This window comes from Mustelus asterias, unplaced genomic scaffold (assembly GCF_964213995.1).
Source record: "Mustelus asterias unplaced genomic scaffold, sMusAst1.hap1.1 HAP1_SCAFFOLD_85, whole genome shotgun sequence".
Classification (NCBI taxonomy): domain Eukaryota; kingdom Metazoa; phylum Chordata; class Chondrichthyes; order Carcharhiniformes; family Triakidae; genus Mustelus; species Mustelus asterias.
Genome location: NW_027590139.1, coordinates 1,396,020 through 1,416,776, shown reverse-complemented (window position 1 = coordinate 1,416,776; position 20,757 = coordinate 1,396,020). Strand labels below are relative to the sequence as shown.

The following is a 20,757-nucleotide window of genomic DNA, read 5'->3' as shown; positions in this document are numbered from 1 at the left end:
CCATCATTCATTAACAATTACTCCATTGTATGGCTTTTCATCCAGCAAAACTGAGAGAGCTTTTCCCTCTCCAGCTTTCTAAAAGCAAGTGTTGTTAAATTGTCTAAAAATGACACGCTAAAGGTGCACCTGGTTTGTCAGCAACGACTTTTACTTCTCCCAGCTTGTTTACTTTTTACGTTTTACCCTCTCGAAGCACAGTCGAAACACAGTTTGAACTGACCAAAAATCCCACATATACAAACACCCTTGTCCATCATGAATCCAGTTAGAGTTTTTTTCCTCTTCCACAGAAACACGAAATTAAACCCACTTAAAACTATTCCTTACTTCTACTATTTAACAATGCAAATATTGATCATTACCGCTGTTTTCCTGACAGTAGTAAACTGGAAAAACGAACAGCAGACACAGTTGTTCTGTTGTTCAACTCAATTCCAGCAGGGAGCTGGCTGAGAGTCAGATGGAGCATTGCAGCAAGAATAAGAAGAGCGTTAGTGTGATGAAACAGCCTTTTTTGAACCCAGTCTGAACATGAATTGGGTCTTTGGTGGGTCCGTTGATCAGGATCACAGCTTCCATGTCATCATGGAGCAGATGGATGTTGGGGAAAAACTTTTGAAGGAGTCAAAATGGAGGAGAATTTTCCATAATCCCTGGCGATTAAAAGTCTCAAAGGGCTTTGTGGAGTTACAGAAAGCCACATACAAAGGTTGATGCTGTCATCTGCAGATGCCACACAGTGAAGATCATATCCGTTGTACACCTGAGTGGACGGAATCCACGTCAGGTCTCTGGGAGGAGTGCTGCAGCCACAGGGAGAAGGCGATTATGGAGGATTCTTATGATGATCTTCCCTGTGGCCAATAGCAGGGAAATTCCTCTGCTGTTACAGAAGTCGGACTTGTCACGTTCCTTGAAGATGGTCATGGTTGTGGTGTACTTGAGATCTCTTGGCATGTTTTCTTCTTTCCGGGTGTGGTGATATAAACAGGGCCTAGTTTTAAGGCTGATAAAATTGGATATCCTAAATTAAACAATTGGGCACATTGAAATCAAACACAGTCAAACCTCAGGCAGGCCAATTGTACAATACACAAATGTGTCTGGGCCTGACCCATCAACCACCCATCAAAGGTCGTTACACTCTACTTGAGACTTAGCAGGAGATCATGGCACCTCATTGAAATGCATCGGTCTTTTGTTAGAAGCCCAGATCGGGCCAGACTTTCTGTCACCAAGAGATCCTGTAGAGACCTTACCTGATAACAAGTTTAACAACATGGAGATGGACACCTGGGGGGCGGACCCTGTGTCCTGTGAGGCAGACATCAAGAAACCTGGGGGGTGGACCCTGGTGTCCTGTCAGGCAGACATCAAGAAACCCACTGGGTATTGGAACCCCCTCCTGGGACCTCATTGGCCAGAAGCCAGAGAAGTTTCTGGAAAGGCAAGCAGGCAGGGGATAAAGGGACACACTCAGAGGCACACAGCAGCGAAGACTCGACAGGGGAGGCGGCCGTGACCATTCGGAAGACTGACCAGAGAAGGAAGGAAGGAAGAAGCGGCCATCGAGACTCACCTTCGTGACGACAGACCAAAGGGACTCAGAGAATCGGGCCTGCAGTTTAACCAAGCCATCTTTACGGGTAGTATACTTGAATCTGGGGTAACCTCTTGTTTTATGTTGGTAATTAAAGGGTTAATAGTGTTATTATTAATAGACTTGTTGAACCTTTACTTGTGTTTGTCCTTTGTCCACCTTGCAAATAAGGGCACCGGGGTAAAACCTTGGAGTAAGTAAACTGGTTGAAAGTATCTGAGAATTAACAGGTACAACACGGGGAATGGAAGTCAGGTTGTGTATTTAGACCAAGAGTGCTTCTCCGCCATGTTCTAATTCTTTAGTAGGGATTTCATCTGCTCAAGATGGCTTGTTGTTCTTTAGCTGTTCGATGCCCTTTTCTACCTTGTTCCGGTTATGATTGTGCTGAGATGGTCATGGGTAGCATGCTGTGGGTTGGAGTCAAGGACACGCACGTCGTACATAGAATCTGTGTTAAAGAGGCCTTTCCAACGGGTGCTGACTGCTTCTATTTTCCTGATGAACATCTCCCCCTTCTTGGCCAGCAATTGAGTGGAACCTGGGTTCTTGGGCTGCAGGTGATCTCAACTGCAGTAAAGAAACCCTGGCTATCACAGTTGCCAGTTAACTGCTGGATCTCTTGCTCTTTCTCTACGCATCATCTGTTCTTCAGGTCATTTTGTTTTTGCTGGACGTTAGGCTGTAGAGCTACTTTTTGTCCCCGAGTTGTGCTGCTCTTGCAGGTTCCAAAACACCTTGAACTTAATGCTGAGAACCATAGAATCCCTCGAGTGCAGAAGGAGGCCATTCAGCCTAACGATTCAGTACCGACTCAGCATCTTAAATAGGCCCACGTCTAACCCGCCGTTCTCAGGAACCCGACTCACTTTCCATGGCCACTCGACCTAACCTAGAGAGCTTGGGACACGGATGGCAATTCAGCATGGCCAATCCACTTAACCTGCACATCGTTGTATTTTGGAAGGAAACCACAGCACCCGGAGGGAACCCACACAGACATGGCGAGACTGTGCAAACTCCACACAGACAGTCACCTAAGGCCGGACTCGAACCTGGATCCTTGTGTCACCCTGCGCCCTTACCAGCTCCTGGATCTCCCGATCGTTCATTCAGCCAGTCTTGGTGTTTCCTGGCCAAGTGAACAAGCGTCTCTTTGGAGGTCTTGAGCACGGACCAGGCGCTGTGGATACTCTGCATCTCTGGGTCACCAGGATTAATCGGGTTGTCACTGGGGTGTTCGCTGAATAGGGCTATCTCAGCAATGTTTCTAATTTTTAAAATGTTTAATTATTAATGTCACAAGTACACTTACATTAACACTGCAATGAAGTTACGGTAAAAGTTCCCCAGTCGCCACACTTCGACTCTAATTCGGGTACACTGAGGGAGAATTTAACATCGCCAATGCACCTAACCAGCACATCTTTCGGACTGTGGGCGAAAACCGGAGCACCCAGAGGAAAATAACGCAGACATGGGAAGAATGTGCAGACTCCGCACAGACAATGACCCAAGCCGGGAATTGAACCTGGGGCCACGGCGATGTGAGGCAGTAGCGCTAACTATTGTGCCACTGTGCCTCACCTGAGCTTTGTGTTTTCTGCGGCATTGGTTCTGTTTCCGTTGCTGCTTTGGGGTGACATTGATGCTGATCACAGAGCGGATTGGACAGCGGTTTGTCTGGCAGTCTTTGGCACCTGCCATGGCAGGGATGATAACGCACGTCCTTCCGCTCGCTCGCTCAGACAGTGACATAGTTGGGCAGGTTTCAGTTCGAACGAGTGTGTCGCCATGTATCTCTGATGGAACAAGGTGTTGGCTGTGACAAGGCCGTGTTCTAGGGGTTTTGTCAGGAACAGGATAGAGTTGCTGTTTAATTTCCTTGGGAAATGGGGCGAGGACAATAATTTCTCCCTCAATGTCAGTAAATCGAAGGAGCTAGTCGTCAACGTCAGGAAACCTCGTGCAGAACATGTCCCTGTCTTCATCAAGGTGATGAAGTGGAGATGGTCGAGAACATCAATTTTCCAAATGTTAGAATCACCAACAAACTGTCCTGGTCACTCCATGCTGACCGTGTAGTTAGGCCTCCACTTTCTCAGGGAGCTGAGAACATTCAGGTTGTCCACTGCGACACTCACCATTGTTTACAGATGCACCATAGAAAGCAACCTTTCTGAATTTATCGCAGTTTGGTATGGTTCCTGCCCTGACCAAGGCTGCAAGAGGTTGCGAACGTAGCCAACTCCATTACACAAACTAGCCTCCCATGATTGTTTCCGTCCACACTTCCCGCTGCATCAGAAAAGCAGCCAGCATAATCAAGCTCCCCATGTACCACGGATATACTCTCTTCCATCGGGAAAAAAGGTGAAAGAGTCTGAAAATACGTACCAACCAACTCAGAAACAGGTTCTTCCCTGCTGCCATCAGACTTTTGAATTGTCCTATCTTTTATTAAGCTGACCTTTCTCTTCACCCGAGCTAGGACTGTAACTGTGTATTCTGCACTCTCTCCTTTTCATTTTTCCCTCTTTACACTATGAACGGTATGTTTGACTCTACAGCACAAGAAACGATGCTTTCACATTGGAACCAGTACACTGGTTCTGGGTTACGTTGACCCGAAGGTTCATGAGGAATTCACTTATCCCGCCAAGCGAGTCTCAGAGATGGCAGGCTCGTTTATTTTTGGTGTCAAAGCCAACCCCATAGAGCCAGCGATATTCTTCTGATTTACCTTTCGAGGAGAAAGTTTAACTACCTCCTTGTTCCTCAAGCTGGCCTTGCCCAGCCCACCGGGATTCACTTAGAGTCGTAATGTCAATGTCGAAACGCCTGAGCTCCCAGGCAATGACAGCAGTACACCATTCTGATCTGTCCCTGTTGGGATTGTCAATGAGGACCCTGACCTTCCAGATCAAAATCCTATTTTTTGTTTTTGCAAAAATATACTTTAAATATCTGGAAGAACATTACAAACATTTCAAAGTGGACATCACACAAAGTACAGTAATATACAGTTTCTCTGCATATATCATGTTGCAATCTGAGGCGCTTCAATACATTCAAAGAAACATTGCAGACATTAGAAAATGGTCATTACGAATGGTACAAAGGCATTCCAGTTCAGTACACTCTGTTCTAAATGGTGGTGACGGCATCCAGGTCCTCTTTTCACCCATTCTCCTAGTTGCTGGCTCCTGTGTCTTCGATTCACTCACTCTGCTCGATGGTTTTTCTTGCAAAGATTCTTTTTTTTTGTAAAATGTATGAAAGAACATTCTGAACAAAATGGCCATCACACAAAGTGCACGAATATTCGAGTGGTCTGCAAAAATCAAGTTGCATTCTGATTGCTTCAGTTAATTGTGATACATGTAACATGAACCGTGTACATTCCATGTGACTCATAAGGCCCGAGATGTTCTTTACGTTTCCCCACCCTCAAATAACAATGACTGAAAGGACTTACACAGCAACCTTACCCCTTTGCACATCTGGGATGGATGCCCCGAGCTTTAGTGCATCCCTCAGCACGGAGTCCTGGACTCTGGAATGTGTCAGTCTGCAACATTCGGTCAGGGACAACACTTTACACTGGAAACCCCCATTTTCCCCCCGCTCATTTCACCTTGACTGCTCTGTTGGTTCAATGGTTTATCTCTTTCTCCTTTTCTAAACATGGAACATTTACAGCTCTCCCGTGCTCTGGGACCACTCCCATATCCAAGGAGGATTGAAATATTATGGTCAGTATATCTGATATTTCCACCATTCAGTCATCAGTCAACCTTATACATCCAACCCATACCGAGTAAATGTTTGACTTGATTGTGATACAAAATGTTTTGGATTGGAAGGAGTTAACTGCACTTGTTTGTTTAGTGAGTGTAATAAATGGCAGCCTCTATGGATCCCAACTGTGTCACTGGAGGATTTCCATCTTCTATTAATAAGGGATTCTTTTCAATGGGAGCATAAACTGTGGTACTCACAGCTCGAGTGATAGGGGGAGGAGAGATCAGAATCTGAGAATAGATTGGAACGTTACAACAATGGGTCAGAATCTGAGAACAATAGATTGGAATCTTCCAACATTCGATGGAGATTTCCTCTTGAACATTGTCGAGTCCATTGACGTTCAGAGACCATGGGATTACCAGATCAACGATATACTGACACGTATTCAAGAGGGATATTATCCCGTCCTGGCTATTGTTGGTGTCCCTGGTAAGTTTCTCTATCCAGTTATTTATTCTAACTGTGTCAGACTGCATTATTTTTCTGGTTATTTACATTTTGGAAAGAATGAATTCATTCTCTTCAGCTCCAGTCACTCATTACATTCCATATCCCGTGGCTCTACGCATCGCTTTGGTTGCTATCAGAGGCTGCTCACAAGCTAAATGTCCCTTTGACCCTGACTGGATTTCCAACCCCATATTCTCTCCATCCCAAATCCTGTCCTCGGCCACCTCAATAATATCAGACATCCCCACTTCTGCCTCAGCCCAGCCCATCCGTTGAATAAGCCTTCATCTCCGTGCTAATATTCTCATTCTTGGTTTTACTGCTGCAACTAATCCCGTTCCTCTGTCCATTCCCCGGATTCCTGCAAATCCTTCCCCTTCAGGATTTGTCCAATTCCCTGTTTGAAATGAATTTCGTTCTCCCACGTGTCTGTGATATTTACATCCACGTGGTCAAAGTTGCCAGCATAAAGAAGCTCAGAAGCAAAAGAATGATGTGGGAAGCTCTTACATTTACTTCCCGCTGTCTCCGGTGTGGTATCCATGTTGGAGGGGATGTTGTAACAGCTCTGACACATTTCTTTGTAACTTCGTCTGTACCTGTCCACTGAATGCCTGTGTTAGTCACTTTCGTGATGTGGAGATGCCGGCGTTGGACTGGGGGAAACACAGTAAGAAGTTTAACAACACCAGGTTAAAGTCCAACAGGTTTATTTGGTAGCAAAAGCCACACAAGCTTTCGGAGCTGCAAGCCCCTTCTTCAGGTGAGTGGGAATTCTGTTCACAAACAGAGCATATAAAGACACAAACTCAATTTACATGAATAATGGTTGGAATGCGAATACTTACAACTAATCAAGTCTTTAAGAAACAAAACAATGTGAGTGGAGAGAGCATCAAGACAGGCTAAAAAGATGTGTATTGTCTCCAGACAAGACAGCCAGTGAAACTCTGTGGGAGTTACAAATAGTGTGACATGAACCCAATATCCCGGTTGAGGCCGTCCTTGTGTGTGCGGAACTTGGCTATCAGTTTCTGCTCAGCGACTCTGCGCCGTTGTGTGTCGCGAAGGCCGCCTTGGAGAACACTTACCCGAATATCAGAGGCCGAATGCCCGTGACCGCTGAAGTGCTCCCCAACAGGAAGAGAACAGTCTTGCCTGATGATTGTCGAGCGATGTTCATTCATCCGTTGTCGCATACTTTCCCCAATGTACCATGCCTCGGGACATCCTTTCTTGCAGCGTATCAGGTAGACAACGTTGGCCGAGTTGCAAGAGTATGTACCGTGTACCTGGTGGATGGTGTTCTCACGTGAGATGATGGCATCTGTGTCGATGATCTGGCACATCTTGCAGAGGTTGCTGTGGCAGGGTTGTGTGGTGTCATGGTCACTGTTCTCCTGAAGGCTGGGTAGTTTGCTGCGGACAATGGTCTGTTTGAGGTTGTGCGGTTGTTTGAAGGCAAGAAGTGGGGGTGTAGGGATGGCCTTGGCGAGATGTTCGTCTTCATCAATGACATGTTGAAGGCTCCGGAGGAGATGCCGTAGCTTCTCCGCTCCGGGGAAGTACTGGACAACGAAGGGTTCTCTGTCCAGTGTCCCGTGTTTGTCTTCTGAGGAGGTCGGTGCTGTTTCTCGCTGTGGCGCGTTGGAACTGTTGATCAATGAGTCGAGCGCCATATCCTGTTCTTATGAGGGCATCTTTCAGCGACTGGAGGTGTTTGTTGCGATCCTCCTCATCCGAGCAGATCCTGTGTATACGGAGGGCTTGTCCGTAGGGGATGGCTTCTTTAACGTGTTTAGGGTGGAAGCTGGAGTAGTGGAGCATCGTGAGGTTATCCGTGGGCTTGCGGTACAGTGAGGTGCTGAGGTGACCGTCCTTAATGGAGATGCATGTGTCCAAGAATGCAACTGATTCCGGAGAGTAGTCTATGGTGAGTCTGATGGTGGGATGGAACTTGTTGATGTCATCATAGAGTTGTTTCAGTGATTGTTCACCATGAGTCCAAAGGAAGAAAATGTCATCGATGTGTCTAGTGTATAGCATCGGTTGAAGGTCCCGTGCGGTGAAGAAGTCTTGTTCGAACCTGTGCATGAAGATGTCGGCATATTGAGGTGCGAATTTGGTCCCCATGGCTGTTCCATGTGTCTGGATGAAGAACTGGTTGTTGAAGGTGAAGATATTGTGGTCCAGGATGAAGCGGATGGGATGTAAAATTGCATCTGGAAACTGGCAGTTGTTGGCGCCGAGCACTGAGGCCGTTGCAGCAATGCCATCGTCATGGGGGATGCTGGTGTAGAGTGCCGAGACATCCATTGTGACGAGGAGCGCTCCTGGTTCAACTTTCAGTCACTTTCAGCAGGGCATGTGTTCAGCAACACGAGGAACCTCCCTCGAATGTTATTTTTAAAATATATTTTCATTGAAGTTTTGGCATTTTTACGAATAATACAACACCCTCAAACCTGGTCCAGCACAGCTTGATGATTTCCCCATATATAAACATGGAAACGGACAGGAGGAGGACAATACAGTTCATTCAGTATGTTCCGTGTGCGCAGCGCCTCCACATATACAAAAAAAAAGAGCAGACAAGTAACAGCATGGGTAAAAGAGGATAAACTCAGCAGCCGCCGTGTGTACCATCCACAAGATGCATTGCAGCAATTCAACAAAGATCCTTTCACAGCACCTTCCAAACCCACGACCACTTCCATCCAGAAGGATGTCAAACTGATTTGAAACGTTAACTCAGTTTCACTCTGCACAGATGCTGCAAGAGCTCCTGTGCTTTTCCTGCATTTTTTGTTTTCATTCTAAATTTTCAGCATCCGCACTGCTATTTTTTAGTATCGAGCTGGCCAGCGATCGGGAGGCTGGCAGTGCAGGCCGCTTCACATGGGCCGATATCAGCACTGACAGATCGATGCATGTGCAGTGCTACTCAGTGTCATGCTGGCGGCCTCTCCGGCGGGAATATGTATTTCAGCGTGAAGCACATTTGGGCTCCCTGGAGTGCACAGAGTGTTGGCGATTCGTTTTGAAACTCCCACCAGGAGGATTTGCTCCAGTTCTGCAGTGAATTTGACGCTTAGAATGTTTTTGAACAATAACTCCCGTGATCTTTTCTGTTCTGCATTTCTAATAATTTAAGTGCATGTTAATTTTATGGAAATCAGCTTTTCTTATTGGCGTGTCTGTGGGTTTCAGGAGTAAGTGATTGTTCCATTTCCAACGTTTTGCAATCAATAAATGTTTATCCGATGAAAGCCTGTTTTTTGACAGTTCTCAAAAATCACTCCCCTCATGGGTTTAAATACTTCTTCTCACAATTGCATCTCGTTGCAGTGAATAAGTCAAAGAAAAAAGAACAAAGGAAATTACAACACAGGAACAGGCTCTTTGGCCCCCCAAGCCTGCACCGGCCATGCTGCCCGAGTGAACGAAAGCCCCCTACCCTTCCAGGTACCATATCCCTCTATTCCTATCCTATTCATGTATTTGTCCAGGCGCCCCTTAAAAGCTACTATCGTATCTGCTTCCACTACCTCCCCCGGCAGCGAGTTCCAGGCACCCACCACCCTCTGTGTAAAGAACGTGCTTCATACATCTCCTTTAATCCTTGCCCTTCGCACCTTAAACCTGTGCCCCCAAGTAATTGACTCTTCCACGCTGGGAAAAAACCCTCTGACTATCCACTCTGTCCATGCCCCTCATAATCCTTTATCAGGTCATCCCTCAACCTCCATCGTTCCAATGCAAACCAAGTTTCTCCTACCTCTCCTCATAGCTGACTCCCTCCATACCAGGCAACATGCTGATGAATCTTTTCTGTACCCTCTCAAAAGCCTCCACATCCTTCTGGTAGGGTGGTGACAAGATTTGAACACTCTAGTCCAAGTGCAGCCTAACTAAGGTTCTATAAAGCTGCAACACGACTTGCCAATCTTTAAACTCAATGCCCCAGCCGATGAAGGCAAGCATGCCGTATGCCTTCTTGACTACTTTCTCCGCCTGCGTTGCCACTTTCAGTGACCTGTGTACCTGTACACCCAGATCCCTCTGCCTATCAATTCTCTAAAGGGTTCTGCCATTTATTGCATATTTCCTATCTGAATTGGACCTGCCAAAATGCATTGCCTCACATTTGTCCAGGTTAAACTTCATCTGCCATCTCTCTGCCCAAGTCACCAACCGATGTATATCCCACTCTGTCATCTGATGGTCCTCATCACTATTCGCATATCCACTAACGTTTGTGTCGTCTGCAAACTTACTAATCAAACCAGTTACATTTTCCTCCAAATCATTTATATATATTACGAACAGCAAAGGTCTCGCACTGATCCCTGAGGAACGCCACCTGTCACAGCCCCCTATTCAGAAATACACACTTCCACTTCTGTCTTCTATGACCGACATGATGTGGAGATGCCGGCGTTGGACTGGGGTAAACACATTAAGAAGTCTCACAACACCAGGTTAAAGTCCAACAGGTTTATTTGGTTGCAAAAGCCACGAGCTTTCGGAGCGCTCGCTGCTCCTTCATCAGGTGAGTGGGAGTTCTGTTCACAAACGGGGCATATAAAGACACCAACTCAATTTACAAAATAATGGTTGGAATGCGAGTCTTTACAGCTAATCAAGTCTCAAAGGTTCAGACAACGTGAGTGGAGAGAGCGTTAAGCACACGTTAAAGATTTGTGCATTGTGTCCAGACAGGACAGGTAGTTAGATTTCGCAAGCCCAGGCAAGTCTTGCAGGTTACAGATAGTGTGACATAAACCCACGATCCCGGTTGAGGCCATCCTCATGTGTGCGGAACTTGGCTATCAGTTTCTGCTCAGCGACTCTGCGTTGTCGTGTGTCGTGAAGGCCGCCTTGGAGAACGCTTACCCGAAGATCAGAGGCCGAGTGCCCGTGACCGCTGAAGTGTTCCCCAACAGGAACAGAACACTCTTGCCTGGTGATTGTCGAGCGGTGTTCATTCATCCATTGTCGGAGCGCCTGTATGGTCTCCCCAATGTACCATGCCTTGGAACATCCTTTCCTGCAGCGTATCAGTGATGCCATCATCGTGGGGGCAACCAACGCTATACACTCGATACATCGATGACATTTTCTTCCTTTGGACTCATGGTGAACAATCATTGAAACAACTATATGCTGACACCGCAAGACCACGGATAACCTCACGATGCTCCACTTCTCCAGCTTCCATCCTAAACACGTTAAAGAAGCCATCCCCGACGGACAAGCCCTCCGTATACACAGGATCTGCTCAGATGAGGAGGATCGCAACAGACACCTCCAGACGCTGAAAGATGCCGTCTTAAGAAAATGATATGGCGCTCGCCTCATCGATCGACAGATCCGAAGCGCCACAGTGAAAAACCGCACCGACCTCCTCAGAAGACAAACACGGGACACGGTGGACAGAGTACCCTCCATCGTCCAGTACTTCCCCAGAGCGGAGAAGCTACGACATCTTCTGCAGAGCCTTCAACACATCATTGATGAAGACGAACATCTCGCCAAGGCCATCCCCACACCCCCACTTCTTGCCTTCAAACAGCCACACAACCTCAAACAGACCATTGTCTGCAGCCAACTACCCAGCCTTCAGGAGAACAGTGACCACGACAGCACAGAACCCCATCACAGCAACCTCTGCAAGACGTGCCAGAACATCGACACGGATGCCATCAGCTCACGTGAGAACACCATCCACCAGGTACACGGTACATACCCTTGCAACTCGGCCAACGTTGTCCACGTGATACGCTGCAGGAAAGGATGTCCTGAGGCATGGTACATTGGGGAGACCATGCAGGCGCTACGACAATGGATGAATGAACACCGCTCGACAATCACCAGGGGCAAGAGTGTTCTCTTCCTGTTGGGCAACACTTCAGCGGTCACGGGCATTCGGCCTCTGATCTTTGGGTAAGCGTTCTCCAGGGCGGCCTTAACGACACATGACAACGCGGAGTCGCTGAGCAGAGACTGATAGTCAAATTCCACACGCATGAGGACGGCCTCAATCGGGATCTTGGGTTCATGTCACACCATCTGTAACCCCCACGACTTGCCTGGGTTTGCAAAATCTCACTAACTGTCCTGTCTGAAGACAATACACATCTCTTTAACCTGTGCTTAACGCTCTCTCCACCCACATTGTCAGCACCTTTGAGACTTGACTACATGTAAAGACTCGCATTCCAACCATTATTTTGTAAATTGAGTTTGTATCTTTATATGCCCTGTTTGTGAACACATCTCCCACTCACCTGACGAAGGAGCAGCGAGCGCTCCGAAAGCTAGTGGCTTTTGCCACCAAATAAACCTGTTGGTCTTTAACCTGGTGTTGTGAGACTTCTTACTGTATTCTATGACCGAACCAGTTCTGCATCTACCTTGCCAGGTCACCTCTGATCCCATGCGACGTCACCTTCTGCACAAGTCTGCCATGAGGGACTTGTCAACGGCCTTACTGAAGTCCATGTACACAACATCCACTGCCCTACCCTCATCAATCATCTTCGTCACTTCCTCGAAAAACTCAATCAAGTTAATGAGACACGACCGCCCCACCACAGAACTATGTTGTCTCTCGCTAATACGTCCACTTATTTCCATGTGGGAGTAAATCCTGTCTCGAAGAATCCTCTCCAATCATTTCCCGACCACTGACGTAAGGCTCACAGGCCTGTAATTACCTGGAATACTCTTGATATCCTTCTCAAACAAAGGAACAACATGGGCTATTCTCCAATCGTCTGGGATCTCTTCGGGAGCCAGTGAGGATACAAAGATTTCTCTCAAGGCCCCAGCAATTTTCTCCTTTGACTTTCTCAAGATTCAGGGGTAAATCTCATTAGGCCCTGGGGTCTTGCCTACCTAAATATTTCCCAAGAACCCCAATACTTTCTCCTTTTTAATCTCAAAATTATTCAAACTATCTGCACACCCTTTCCCAGACTCATTATCCACCAAGTCCTTCTCTTTGGTGAATGCTGATGCAAAGTACTCATTTAATACCTCGCCCATTTCCTCCGGCTCCACGCACAGATTCCCTCCCCTGTCCTTGAGTGGGCCAACCCTTTCCATTGCTACCCTCTTGCTCTTTATATATGTATAGAAAGCCTTGGGATTTTCCTTAATCCTGCTGGCCAATGATTTTTCCTTTTAACCCTCCTTACTCCTTGCTTACGTTTCTTTCCACTTTCCTTGTGTTCCACACTTGCTTCGTGCCTTGCCAGCCTCCTAGCCCCGACAAATGCTTGCTTGTTCTCGTTGGCTAGGCTCACAATATCTCTCGTAGTCCAAATTTGCCAAAACTTTCCATTCTTATCGTTCATCCTTACAGCAATGTGCCAGTCCTGAATCCCTATCAACTTACATTTGAAAGCCTCCCACATGCCAAGAGTTGATTTGCCCTCAAATATCTGCCCCAATCTACATTCTTCAGTTCCTGCCTAATATTGTTGTAATTAGCCTTCCCCCAATTTAGCACCCTAACTTGAGGACCACACTTCTCTTGTTCCATCAGTACCTTAAATCTTACTGAATTGTGGTCACTGTTCCAGAACTGCTCCCCCACTGAAACGTCGACTAGCTGGCCGGGCTCATTCCCCAATACAAGGTCAAGTACTTGCTAGTTGGACTCTTTACATACTGTTTCAAGAAGCCCTCCTGGATGCTGCTTACAAACCTTGCGCCATCCACGCCCTTAGCACTAAGTGAGTCCCAGTCAATATAGGGTGTGTTAAAATCTCCCACCACAAAACCATGTTACTTTGACACCTTGCCAAATTCTGGCTACATATTTGTTCTTCTATCTCCCGCTGGCTGTTGGGCGCCCTATAGTAAACACGAACATTGTGACTACACCCTTCCTATTCCTGAGCTCTACCCATATTGCCTCGCTGTATGGGCCTCCGAGCTGTCCTCCCACCATACAGCTGTGAGTTTCTCCTTAATCCTTAACTGTTCCACCCCTTTGACGTCTCCCTCGAACCAGCCTGATATGCTCAACGTTAAGCTGCCAATCCTGTCCTTCCCTTAACCAAGTCTCTGTAACAGCAACAACATCATAGTTCCAAGTACTAATCCAAACCCTACGTTCATCTGCTTTAACTGTTACACTTCTTGCATTGAAACAAATGCATTTCAGTCACCTCTTTCATGAGCAACCACACCCTGACAGCCCTTTCTCTGAGTCTTACTGGCCCTACTCTCTGGTTCCCCTTCAGTTAATTCACCTTTGCTTTGGTTCCCACTCCCCTGCCAAATTAGATAAATCCTCCCGTGTGACATGAGCAAACCTCTCGGCCATAATATTTATGCCCTTCCAGTTTCGATGCACCCCATCCTTCTTGTAGAGGTCCCACCTGCCCCAGAAGCGATCCCAATGGTCCAGATATCTGAAACCCTACCTCCTACACCAGCTGTTCAGCCACGTGTTGAGCTGTACTATCTTCCTATTTCTAGCCTCACTGGCAGGTGGCATAGGAGTCATCCTGAGATTACAACCCGAGAGGTACTGCTTTTTAACTTTCGACTAAACTCCCTACACTGCTGCTGCAGGACCTCATCACTCTTCCTACCTATATCGTCAGTACGAATGTGTACCACAACCACAGGCTGTTCACACTCTCCCTTCAGAATACTTTCTGCCCGTTCAGAGACATCCTGGACCCTGGCACCAGGGAGACAAGATACCATGCTGGAGTCTCTTTCACGTCCAAATCAAAATCATTTAAAAATCGTTTCAAATCATTTGGAAAACACATAAATTGTCAACATCACTCCTCTGTCCCTAACAGGCCCATCACCCGTGGCTCCTCCCAATCACCCCAACACCCATCACTCCTGGGTTCTGCACCATCCTGCATCCCACCACGCACCCCAGGATCCCTTATCACTCGAGACTCTCTCCATCACCTCTGGCTCCCTGTGTCATTCCTGACTCACCTTTTTCCACGCACCCTGATTATATTTCATCTAAGATTCCTTCCATTGTGTCACAGACGTGCCCATTTGTTCTATCAGGTCTGATTACATTAATACATTACAGCATGCAGAAGCACATCTCAATAACCCCTCAATCAAACTGGTAATTTTGCAGCAGCATGATGTATGATCTCATTGTTTATTTCCCTTCCTTACAGTGAACTTAGTCACCATTGTGATCCTCATTCGCAAAAACTGTGGTCTCTCCAGATGTGTCACTCGTTATCTGGTGGCCATGTCATTGGCGGATCTACTGTTTACTATCCTCGACCTGATATTGAGACACATTCCGATTGTTTTTGATGAACAGTTTCATTTCCTGAAATTCATCCCCGTGTGTAATATCCACGCCGTCCTGCTTTATGCAGCCACTGACTGTTCTGTCTGGTTCACCGTCACTTTCACGTTTGATCGATTTGTGGCCATTTGTTGCCAGAAGCTGAAAAATAAATATTGCAGTGAGAAAACGGCATCTGTAGTCTTGGGAACAGTGACTGCGCTGAGCTGCTTAAAGAATATTTTCTGGTATTTTATGGTAACACGTCAGTATGTATTAATGAACGACCCTTGGTTTTGTAATTACTCATTTGATGTCCTGTTTTCTCCAGTTTGGGGAGCAATTGTGTTCCTCCATTACATTCTAACCCCATGTATCCCATTTGTTCTGATTCTGCTGCTCAATGTTCTCACCGTCAGACACATTTTAGTGACGAGCAGAGCCCGCACAAGACTCCGGGCTCACTGCAATGGGGAGAGTCTCAGAGACCCAGAAATGGAAAGTCGAAGGAAGTCCATCATTTTACTGTTTGTTATTTCAGCCAATTTCATCCTGTTATGGTCAACGTTAATGATTGATACTTTATCTTTCCAGATGGGCTGGTTGGGGTATCCATCTCCATACAGTGCGATTTTTGTTGGGGACTTGGGCTTCATGCTGCAGCTCCTGAGTTGCTGCACAAATACCTTTATTTATGCGGTCACCCAGACTAAGTTCAGGGAGCAGTTGTGGAATGTGATGAAATATCCCTTTACTCAATGTCATTAAGGGAAGAACTAAACCACTGAGAGTTTCCAGATTTTTTTTTCCATTTTCATTTACATTTCCTGAAAGGGGAGGGTACAGACAGGACAGGATCTCCATAGATTCATACAGTTGTACAGTGCAGAATCGGTCCATCAAGTCTGCACCCACAATAACTACCACTCAAGTCGCATCACTTACATGCTCTTGCACTTGTCCCATATCCTTGACTGTTATGATGTTTCATGTTCTCATCCAAATACTTTTTAATGGTTGTAAGATTTCCTGCCTCCATTACCTTCACAGGCAGTGCATTCCAGATTCATCCACTGAGTATTTTTTTTTCAAATCCCCTCTGAATCCCCTGCTCCTTGCCCAAAAACTACGCCCCTTGTGATTGATCCACAACCAAGGGGAATAGCTGCTTCCCATTCAGCATGTCCATACCTCTCATAATCTTATTTACCTCAATCATGTCTCCTCGGCCACCTCTGTTCTAGAACAAAATAACAATCCAAGCCTATCCAGTCTCCCTTTATTGCTCAAATGCTCCATTCTATGCAAAAGTGTGGTGGATATCCTCTGTACCAGTGGAATCACATCCTTCCTATTGTGAGATGACCAGAACTGTACGCAATATCCCTGCCGTGGCCTAACCAGTGTTCTGTACAGCTCCAACATTATCCTTGCTCCTCTACTCTCTGCCAAAACTGTTAAAAGCAAGTGTCTGTATGTGTTCCTAAATATCATATTCAACTGCTCTGCGGCCTTGACGGATCTATGAATAATTACCCCAAGAACCCTCTATTCCTCTGAGCCTCCTCATGTCCTGCCATTCATTAAATACTCCCTTGTCTTGTTACTTCTCCCAAAGTGCATCAGCTCGCACTTATCAGGATTAAATACCATCTGCCACTGCTCTGCCATCTGACCAACCCATCTATATCTTCCTGACAACTACAGCCTTTTTCTTTACTCTTAACCACCCCACCAACCTTGCTTATCATTCCTCTACATTATCATCTTATCATTTGTGTCGATAACAAACAATATGTGTCCCTGCACTGATCTTTGTGGCACGCCACTGGACACCAGCTTCCAGCCACTCAAGCAGCCTTCTTTGATGATACTTTGTTTACGATTTACGATTAGAGCTCCGAAAGCTTGTGTGGCTTTTGCTACCAAATAAACCTGTTGGACTTTAAGCTGGTGTTGTTAAACTTCTTACTACGATTACGAAGCCAGTTTTGGATCTGCATTGCAAAGTTTCCCTGAATTCCATGTCCTTTAAACTTGTCAATCATTTCCCCCATGTGGGTCCTTGTCAAAGGCTTTGCTAAAATCCATATAAACTACATTAATTGGACCCTTGCATTGGCTAGGTCAACTGTCCAATATCCATCTACCTTGTTCTGACTTGACAGCAAAACAATGACAATGATATATCACCTCTCCGGTTCACCCTTCCAGCTGCCCATTATCCCGCTGCTTCATTCTGATTGGACAGCAATCATCCAAACATCACCGTCTTGGAAAGTGGTTCTACAATTCCCACAGTGCAGCGGTGGGGGTGGCCTGAACAAGTGAGGTCACGTAGAGGGCACGAGGTAACTGAAGGGAAGTGAGGTCACAGAGGGCACCTCCATAAACATCTGGGGTTCAGAGTTAAGTGTTGCATTGTCAATTTGGAGTCAAAATGGGAATGCAGCTTGAAGGGGGACAAGAGGGTCATGCGGCTCCAGAATCAGTCTCAGCGAGAGAGAGGGAGGGAGGGAGAGATATCGAGCATAGAAATAAAGCAATAGGATCAGATACCTAGAGAGAGAGAAAGAAGGGGAGAGTTAGGTGGAGCGAGAGGGGCAGTGCGAGAGAGGGGGAAGGGAGGGCAGGGAGGGTTGCAGAGAGAGAGAAAGGGGGCAGAGAAGGAGGCAGATAGAGAGAAGGTGCAGTGAGAGAAAGAGGGCGCTGGGAATGAGGAGAGAGAGAAAGAGAGGGGGCAGAGGGAGAGTGGGAAGAGAGAGAGGTGCACTGACAGCGTGGGGCAGTGAGAGAGGTACAGAGAGAAGGTGGGGCAGTGAAAGCGTGGGACAGAGACATCATGGAGCAGAGTGAGTGGGAAAGATAGAGATTGGGGTAGAGTGAGAGGGGCAGAGAGAGAGAGGGGTAGAAAGATAGTAGTACACAGAAAGAGGGGGCAGAGACAGCAGGGGCATAAAGGGAGAAGCGGCAGAGATAGTGGGGAAAAATAGACACAAAAAAAGAACAAAGAGCAAAGAACAATACAGCACAGGAACAGGCCCTTCGGCCCTCCAAGCCTGCACCGATCATGTATTCCTAACTAGACCATCCGTTTGTATCCCTCTATTCCCAGTCTGTTCATGCGGCTATCTAGATAAGTCTTAAATGGTCCTAGCGTGTCTGCCTCAACCACCTTGCTTGGTAGTGCATTACAGGCCCCCACCACCCTCTGTGTAAAATACGTCCCCCCGCATATCTGTATTGAACCTTGCCCCCCTTATCTTGAACGTGTGACCCCTTGTGTTTGTCATTTCTGACCTGGGAAATAGCTTCCAACTGTTCGCCCTATCTATGCCCTTCATAATTTTATAAACTTCTATTAGGTCACCCCTCAACCTCCGTCTTTCCAGGGAGAACAACCCTAGTTTACTCAATCTCTCCTCATAGCTAATACCCTCCATACCAGGCAACATCTTGCTAAACCTTTCCTGCCCTCTCTCCAAAGCCTCCACGTCCTTCTGGTCGTGTGGTGACCAAAACTGGATGTAGTATTCCAAATGTGGCCTAACCAACGTTCTATATAACTGCAACATCATATCCCAACTTTGATACTCCATGCCCCGTCCAATAAAGGCAAGCATGCCATATGCGTTCTTCACCAACTTTTCCACCTGTGCTGCCACCTTTAAGGATCTGTGGACTTGCACACCAAGATCCCTCTGTGTGTCGATACTCCTGATGGTTCTGCCATTTATTGTATAGCTCCCCCCTGCATTAGATCTACCAAAATGCATCAATTCGCATTTGTCTGGATTAAATTCCATCTGCCATTTCTCTGCCCAGTTTTCCAGCCTATCTATATCCTGCTGTATTCTCTGACAATGTTCATCACTATCTGCAACTCCAGCAATCTTTGTGTCGTCCGCAAACTTACTAATTAGACCAGCTACATCTTCTTCCAAACATTTATATATATCACAAACAGCAGAGATCCCAGTACAGAGCCCTGCGGAACACCACTAGTCACAGACCTCCAATCAGAAAAAGACCTCTTCACTGCTACCCTCTGTCTTCTATGGCCAAGCCAGTTCTGTACCCATGTAGCTAGTTCACCTTTGATTCCGTGAGATTTAACCTTTTGCACCAGCCTGCCATGAGGGACCTTGTCAAATGCTTTACTAAAATCCACGTAGACGACATCCACGGCCCTTCCCTCGTCAGTCATTTTTGTCACCTCCTCAAAAAACTCAACCAAATTTGTGAGGCATGACCTCCCTCGCACAAAACCATGTTGTCTATTGCTAATGAGATTATTCAGTTCTAAATGTGTACAGATCCTATCTCTAAGAATCTTCTCCAACAATTTCCCTACCACGGACGTCAAGCTCACTGGCCTATGATTACCCAGGTTATCCTTGCTACCCTTCTTAAATAACGGGACCACATTTGCTATTCTCCAATCCTCTGGGACCTCACCTGTGTCCAATGAAGAAACTAAGATTTCTGTTAGAGGCCCAGCAATTTCATCTCTTGTCTCTCTCAGTAACTGGAAGTCCCTCCCTAACAGCACTGTGGGTGTACGTACACCTTAGGCATTGCAACAATTCAAGAAGGCACCCTTGGGATTGGGTTGACCATGGCCAAGGCAGCTACATACAGCCACATATTCTGTTATAATTGAAGGACTGCAGATTGAATGTGAGGCATTGTGGGACTGGACTATCTTGACCATATTCCTGTGACTGCCTGGAAACTCGTGTCTATTTTAGTTTATAATTGAGGATTTCTGGGAATAAGTTAAATGTGGAAATATTAAGCATAGCCTGGAGGAATTTGGAATAACTGAGAATTTTATCCCCAGATAAAGAACAATGATTTTGCCGGTGTTTGGGTGTAACGTGTTTGGGATTTTAAATCGCCAAAGACAAGATGTTGCCTCTAAAATCAGTCCTTGTAGGTTGGCTTAAAAAAGGTGAAGTTATAATGAAGGATCTTGGATCTTATTTTAATCAAGGAGTTGTGAGCTTGTAGTGCTCTGTCGCTTTAAGAAGCTATAGCTGCGAGAGAGAATGCTGAGGATTCATTGTTTGAAATTTACGAGCTGTGAGAATCTGTGTGTTTTGTTTGTTTTATGTGGATGTTTGTAGATGTGTTTTATCATTGTTTTGGGCTACATTTGTTAAGGTTTATCTTTCTGGGGAATTAACCTTACCTTGAGTCTTTAATTAAAGGCATTTTTGGAAGTTTCAAAACAGGATCACAAGAACGCTTAAGTAATTAATTTTGGTTATTGTTGTTGTAAAGCACATGCTAAGTTTCTCTGTTTGTGTATGGATGATATTTGTGGGTTGAACGCTTCAAGCTTTGAGGTTTTCTGTCTGTGATTTAAATCAAACAGATTTTTAAAAAAGGAAGTGTGATCAATAAAACTTTTTTTGTTCAGAAGTTATGAACCTGGAGCCATATTTACTGGCCAGAGACATGATTCCAGGATATTTTACTAATCATGTGGGAATTTTAATCCGGATACAATTCACCCATGTGAGAATGATAGTTTTAATTTGTAATGGTTATTTAAAATTTGACACATGTGAAATGATTCTGACCAATCCTGTGTTGGATT

At 46.0% G+C, this 20,757-nt stretch overlaps 1 protein-coding gene across 1 annotated transcript in view; it reads right to left on the bottom strand.

Annotated features, from left to right (window-relative positions):
* Window positions 1-6,188: 6,188 nt before the first annotated feature.
* The window catches only part of LOC144483996 (uncharacterized), a 53,459-nt gene continuing 38,890 nt past the window's right edge, over window positions 6,189-20,757 (bottom strand). The window contains exon 3 of the mRNA XM_078202571.1: window positions 6,189-6,335. Coding sequence (XP_078058697.1) covers window positions 6,189-6,335 — 147 coding nt within the window. The remainder of the gene's footprint in view (window positions 6,336-20,757) is intronic.